Source organism: Euleptes europaea, chromosome 3, assembly GCF_029931775.1.
Source record: "Euleptes europaea isolate rEulEur1 chromosome 3, rEulEur1.hap1, whole genome shotgun sequence".
Taxonomy (NCBI): Eukaryota; Metazoa; Chordata; class Lepidosauria; order Squamata; family Sphaerodactylidae; genus Euleptes; species Euleptes europaea.
This window is the reverse complement of record NC_079314.1, coordinates 12,853,234-12,860,687: the sequence shown is the minus strand read 5'-3', so window position 1 is coordinate 12,860,687 and position 7,454 is coordinate 12,853,234. Positions and strand designations below refer to the sequence as shown.

The following is a 7,454-nucleotide window of genomic DNA, read 5'->3' as shown; positions in this document are numbered from 1 at the left end:
TGAAGCGGCTGTTTCGAATGGAAAAACAACACGGGGAAAGTTAACCTTCCCACTTGTCAAGCACCCCAACTAGGGTTACCAGCTTTGGGTGGGGAAAACCCTGGAGATTTGGGGAGTGGGGCCTGAGGAGGGCAGGATTTAGAGAGGGGAGGGACTTTAATGCCGTAGAGTCCAACTGCCAAAGCGGCCATTTTCTTGAGGGAAACAGATCTCTATCGCCTGGAGATCAGTTGTAATAGCAGGAGATCGCCAGCCACACCTGGAGGTTAGCAGCCCTAACCACAGTCCAGTTCACTATCACTCCCAAGTGGGAGATATATATTTTTTAAGGCGGTGGCATCTGCACCAGAAAACCCAGAAGTGATATATGGTAGTTGAGGGAATTCCCAGAAACTTTGTTTTATCAGAGAGTTTCCAGCTATTACTAGAGCTACCGTATGTCACTTCCTGGTTTTTCCCAGAAGTGATGGGGCAGTGCAGATGGTCATGGTTCCCATGGCTCCACCCCAACCCTCCCACTGGTTGCTATGCAAGGCCTGTCAACCCTATTTTGGAGCCATGGTATACACCTGGACACACCTCTTAGAAAGTTTCCACATTCTGTATAGACAGGCCCTACATTTTCTGCTCTGTGATAAAAGAATGGTTTTGTGTGGTTGGTTGTTTTGTAGACAAACCCTACAGAAAGGGACAGAGAGCCATTCCAAGGAGGGATGGATCTCCTCACCACCTTTCCATCCGACACTGAATTCCCACCAGGAAGCGACACCGAATTTTACAACAGCTGGAATGAAAGTTGGGCCTCAGAGTCTTTCTACAACAGTGCCCAAATCCAGCAGGTCATGAAAATGGTTTCCATGGTAATTTATAGCATCACGTTGGCGTTGGGCACCACAGGCAACGGGCTAGTCATCTTCCTCACTGGCTTCCGCATGAAGAAGACGGTCACCACCATATGGTACCTCAACTTGGCTGTGGCCGACTTCATCTTCGCCGTCTCACTCTCCTCTGAGATAGTTTACATGGCCCTGGATTATCACTGGACTCTGGGGAGGCTGATGTGCAAGCTCGACAGCATGGTGACCTTCCTGAACATGTTTGCCAGCGTCTTCTTCTTGACAGCCATCAGCGCCGACCGCTGCGTCGCTGTCATGTGCCCAGTCTGGGCCTTGAACCACCGCACCCTCCGCCTGGCTTCCTTCATGGCGGCATGCATTTGGGTGGCTGCCTTCGCCCTCAGCTTACCGTACCTCCGTTTCCGTGATACAAAACACTATCCAGGTGGCTCCGTTGGGTGCATCTATAGCTTTGGTTCAGAGGAAGACGGCGATCTCAGGACCCAGCGGCACCTCTCCGTAGTGGTGACCGAATTCACAGTCGGCTTTCTCGTCCCCTTCGCCATCATTTTGGCTTGCTACTGCTCCATCGTCGTCAAACTGAGGGGAAGCCTCTTCGGTCGTTTCGGCAGGTCCTTCAAGATCATAGCGACGGTGGTCCTGGTGTTCTTCTGCAGCTGGTTCCCATACCATCTCTTCTCCATTCTTGAAACTCTGGAAGACGACAGCCTTGAGCTGAAAAAGACCCTCGATATAGGATCACCATTGGCTCACGGCCTTTTCTGCCTCAACAGTTGTCTCAACCCTCTTTTGTATACCTTCATTGGGACAGGCTGCCATGCAGCTAACGGTCGATCCTTCTTGTCTTCCTTTAAAGGAGCTTTCCGTGAGAACTGGGTCCCACACACTCTTTCCAGCAGCAGACAATTCAGCAGTGCTTCAGCAGTGGAGTCCACCGTGGTTTGACTTGTTCTCTCCATCCTCAGGCCTATGTGGATTCTTTGTACTCTGTCCCCCACATACAACATTGTGCAAACCAAACAAAGCAGGCATCTTTAGGCGACTCGGACACCAATTATAAATGAGAGCCAGCATGGTGTAGTGGTTGTCGGACTAGGATCGGGGAAACCCAGGTTCGAATCCCCCACTCTGCCATGGAAACTTGCTGGGTGACCTTGGGCCAGCCACACACTCTCAGACTTGACCCTGGCAAGTATTTGGATGGGAGACCTCCAAGGAATACCAGGGTGTGACGCAGAGGCAGGCAATAGCAAACCACCTCTGAACATCTCTTGCCTTCGGGTCGCCGTAAGTCAACCGTGACTTGACGGCAAAAAAACTAAATAAACACCAAAAAACAATTGTTCTGTCTCTGCTAGCTGGGTGGAGAGGCAAGGTGCTATATAATGAACATCAGGAGTCCCATTTTGGGATGCCAACCTCCAGGTGGGGCCTGGTGTTCTCCCAGAACTATGACTTATCTCCAGACCACAGAGATCAGTTCCCCTGGAAAAAATGGCAGCTTAGGAAGGCGGAATCTATGGCATCACACCCCTGCTATGCTGTCTTCTCAAATGCCACCCTCCCCATGTTGTACCCCAAAATCTCCAGGAATTTACCTACACAGAGTTGGCAACCCTAATTTCTTTCTCTTGATGACAAGAAGTCCTACTGGTACTGCTGGACTCAGATTCATTGTGCTTCTGGTCAAACAGACGCAAGAATAATTCCAAGGCATAGCAGACGCTCTCACAAAATGTTTCCAGCTACTGCTTTGTTCAATCCCATCTCAGCCTAAAAGAAATATATTTGACAATATGAATTCATTAAATACTGTACAATGTTGTAATACACCTGTGTGGTATTGTGGCTAAAGTGTTGGACTAAAATCTGGGAGACCCAGGTTCAAATCCCCCCTCTGCCATGGAAGCTTGCTGGGAGACTCTGCGCCAGTCACACACTTCCAGCCTAACCTACCTCACAGGGTTGTCGTGAAGTTAAATGGGGGAGAGGAGAACGAGGTACGCCACTTGAGTCCCCTTTCGGGAGAAAGGTGGTGTATAAAGGAAGTAAATATATAAAAACTTTTCTTTGCATTTTCTTCATCTTATTCCGAACGACTGAATGTTCATAAACATTCCGTAACAGCTCTACTATCTGATTTTGGAGGGTATATGAGCAAGACTGTAATCTGAAGCCTCATTTATCTTTCTGCAACCCCAGCCAGTGTCCAAAAAGATTATCCAAAACTGTTTTCCATTTTTAAAAAGACAGTTGCTGCTATTTGGTTATTGCTTTCATGATATATTTAAACTTCTGGCAATGGTTTTTATGCACTCAGACCTTGGGAACTCAGTTCAATCAGTCTTTATTTAAAACAGTCCTAGACCAGCACAGCTCTTCACGATTTACCATTAAAACCCTTAGTGTTACGCTCTACCCACAGGTTAATACAAATAGTAAAAAAAAAAAAAAGTTATTTGTACTCTTTGCAAACTATATAAACTCTATAAACTACCCATCAAAATTATTGACATGCCGGTGTTCTCAGCAGCATCTGGCGGATTCTACAGGCCGCTGCACAAAACCTAGCCGTTCCTAATGTACCCTGTGGATTTTCATCTATAAGCAACATTTTCGTGGGCTCCGGACCTGAATGGCTGGGATGCCGACTAAGCCGGGGGGAGATAAACTTAGAACGAACCTCTTGATATAATGGACAGCGCAGTAGAACGAGCTCTGTGGTTTCAATTTCCTTTAAAGCACAGGGACATACCCTATCCTCCAGGGGAACCTTTCTGTATCTCCCACCCACAGCCGCCGAAGGGACCCTGGGAACTCTGCTGTTTCCTTTCTAGACATCACCGAAACAGCTTCCAGTCAGAAGCCATTCAGTAGCCCAAGCGCTAGTCCACCCCTCCCTCGCCCAACAAAACTGATGAGACTGAATATTTCCTCACATTTGTTCCCTTTCTTCCTTTAAAAACATCTTTAAAACCACTTCCTTCCCTTTCTCTCACCTCCTGCTCTTGTACTCAAGCTGGTTATGTCACAGCGTCTTTCTACACCGTGTTCTTTAACTAAGAGGACCAACATTCATTTTCCTTTGTCTCTGACCTGTTTACTTGGTACAACCCTTGGACTGGAAGGAGGGTTGCCAACCTCCAGGCGATTAAGCAAAAAAACACAGCACCTGTGACCAAATGACAAGTATTACCTAAATAAGCCACAATAAAACAACTCTCTACATAGGATGTATGTGAATATGAACAACTTGTCAAAAGGGTTCGGAAAATAGATGAGGCCATGCGGCCAACATTAAATTGTGGAACACAGCAGTGACGATTCTTGGAGTTGTTCATCTTCACACACATCCTATGTAGAGTTGTTTTATTGTGGCTTATTTAGGTAATATTTGCCATAATTAATTACAGTTGTAGAAAAGGGCAAGAGTCCAGTTGCACCTTAAGGACTAACAACAATATTTTCTGGCAGGGTATGAGCTTTCGTGAGCCACAGCTCACTTCTTCAGATGCCACAGCTCAGATAAGTGAGCGGTGGCTCACGAAAGCTCATACCCCGCCAGAAAATATTGTTGTTAGTCTTTAAGGTGCAACTGGACTCTTGCCCTTTTCTATTACTACATACAGCAAGAGAAGTGAGCTGTGGCTCACGAAAGCTCATACCCTACCAGACAATATTTTTGTTAGTCTTTAAGGTACAACTGGACTCTTGCCCTTTTCTATTACTACATACAGCAAGAGAAGTGAGCTGTGGCTCACGAAAGCTCATACCCTGCCAGAAAATATTTTTGTTAGTCTTTAAGGTGCAACTGGACTCTTGCCCTTTTCTATTACTACATACAGCAAGAGAAGTGAGCTGTGGCTCACGAAAGCTCATACCCTACCAGACAATATTGTTGTTAGTCTTTAAGGTGCTACTGGACTTTTGCTCTTTTCTACTACTGCAGACAGACTAACACGGCTACCCACTGTGAATTAGTTACAGTTGGTCACGGGTGCTGTGTTTTTTGCTTAACCTCCAGGTGGTGGATGGAGATCTCCCGCTATTACAATTGATCTCAAGGTGACAAATTATTTCACCTGCACAAAATGGCTGCTTTGGAAGGTGGACTCTATGGCATTATACCCCAGTGAAGTCCCTCCCCTCCCCAAACCCCACCCTCCCCAGGCTCCACCCCCCAAAACTGCAGGTATTTCCCAACCTGGAACTACTAAACCTATACCTGGAAGACTGTGGAGAACCTAGAAAGATTTTTCACCGGTTGATAGGTACTTAATGACAACGCAGCAATCACGTTTGACTTTTCCACATGATCTTCCAACCAAGTGTAGAAAACATGGAGCGAGAGAAATGTCCCACCTGCTGCCTTCACCCCTGGAGCCCCACACATTGGTAGCCTCACGTCTTGAAAACCCTACGGGGTTGCCATAAGTCAGCTGCAACTTGATGGCACCTTACACACACACATGGAGAATGTTAACCCACAGAAGTCCCTCCCCTCTCCAAATCCTACCCTTCCCAGGATCCACCCCCCAAAACTCTGGGAATTCCCCAACCTGGAGCCAGCAACACCTAGAAAAGTGCACGACTGGACTCACCATCAGATATACATTAGGAAATTCTCCTCAAACTGAGCTTATTTGCACAGCACTGCAGGGTGGGGGAAATGGAGCTTCTCGTTCCCTTCCCACACCATTTTCTGCAGCAGAAATGCACATAGAATGCTAACACATATACGATCTGCACAGAGCCAGTTCCAGGTTTAGCAGGGCCCCAGGTAGAGAGTGCCCAGGGGTCCCCTCTCATCCCTCTGACCAACATCTGGACCACCACTCATGCCTTCCTTCCAACCCACCCACTAGGGATGCCAACTTTCAGGTAGGACCTGGAGATCCCCCAAAATGACAGATCCTCTGCAAACTAAAGAGATTGGTTTCCCTGGAGAAAATGGATGCTTTGGCAGTTGGACTCCATGACATTGTACCCCACTGAGGTCCCTCTCCTCCCCAGGCTCCATCCCCAATCTCCAGGGGTTTCCCAACCTGAATCTGGCAACCCTACCCCCTCATCCCCTGCCGGTGGCTGGGATAGGCTTGCCAACCTCCAGGTGGTAGCTGGAGATCTCCCTCCATTACAACTGATCTCCAGGTGGAAGAGATCAGTTCACCTGGAGAAAAGGGCCGCTTTGGAAGGTGAGCTCTATGACATTATGCCCCGTTGAAGTCCCTCCCCTCCCCAAACCCCACCCTCCTAGACTGGGGGGACCTGTCAACACGACAACCCACGTCCCTACCTGCCTGTGTGTCCTTCCTGCCCACCCCGCTCCATTTGTGAGCTTTCACGCTGTGTGTCCTTTCCCCAATGGTGCTGGGTGTTTTGTTCAAATGAGAACACTACCATGGGTGCCCGCCAGAAGTGCCGCCATTGTTCACCTTCTGCACACCCTCCCCTGCGGCATGTGGTTGGGGGGCCTCTGCAGCAGTGTCCCCTGCCATAGTCCTGGGCCCCAGCAGCTGCTCCTCCTCAGGGTACGCTGCTGGTGGCCAAGGATCTCCATGTGCGATCTGGCATCCTCCACAACACTCTGGACCTGCAAAATGAGTCAACACAGAGGGCCAAAATACACAATAAACCCAATATGTGTTGTTAGGGTTGCCAGGTCACTCTTTGTAACCGGCGGGAGGTTTTTTGGGGGAGACCCTGAGGAGGGCGGTGTTTGGGGAGGGGAGGGACTTCAATGCCCTAGAGTCCAATTGCCAAAGCGGCCATTTTCTCCAAGTGAATGGATCTCTGTCGGCTGGAGGTCAGTTGTAATAGCAGGAGATCTCCAGCTAGTCCCTGGAGGCTGGCACCCTATGTGTTGGGTAGGTTTGCCAACCTCCAAGTGGTTAGTACAAGAATATGCTAGAATGTCTGTAAAAACAGTTTGTATTGGAAAACCAGACAAATAACAACAGCAAGTGCTATATACAGCAGTGACAATTCACATCAGTGAAGTGCTATGTACATAAATTGCCATAAGCATATACAGCAATCTAGGCATATATTTTTTTCGTATCCTAAATGCAGGTATATGTTCAATGGATGTTCATGTTACTGAAGAACCAGGTGGAATGCTGGGATACGATTGTTTCAGAGTCTTCTTCAGTCCCACATATTTCACCATAAATGTATGTATTCACTTCAATGAAAATTAACAAGTTCCTCATATGGATACACGGTCTTGCTGCTGTCTACGCTTTGTATCCCTTGAGGAACCTGTTACAGCCTTTTGTAAGAAGCTGTGCATTTGGTCTGCTTTATAAAAACTTTTGAGAATACTGTACTACAGATTTGTATAAAACTTGAATACAGCAAGACCATGTATCCCTTTACAGCAGACCGACGACGTTTTTTGCCAGCGGGCTCCACTCATCCCCCTCACTGGAGGAAGAGGAGTCTTGGTTTGTAATCTGCGGCTCCGATGAGCTGGTAGCTTTCGGCAGTTCTTGGGGTTCTTGGGCGGGTTGAAGCTGAAGAGCCGTGGGTGTCCCCCGTCGTCCCAGCGGGATGCTTCTGCGGTGGGCCTGTCCCTTGGTGCATACCTTCTCTGCC

General features: G+C 48.0%; 1 protein-coding gene across 1 annotated transcript; it reads left to right on the top strand.

Moving 5' to 3' along the window:
* Positions 1 to 713: 713 nt before the first annotated feature.
* On the top strand, positions 714 to 1,802 carry LOC130474665 (chemerin-like receptor 1). The gene has a single exon (XM_056846365.1). The coding sequence runs from the start codon at positions 714 to 716 to the stop codon at positions 1,800 to 1,802; it is 1,089 nt and encodes a 362-aa protein (XP_056702343.1).
* Positions 1,803 to 7,454: the final 5,652 nt, after the last annotated feature.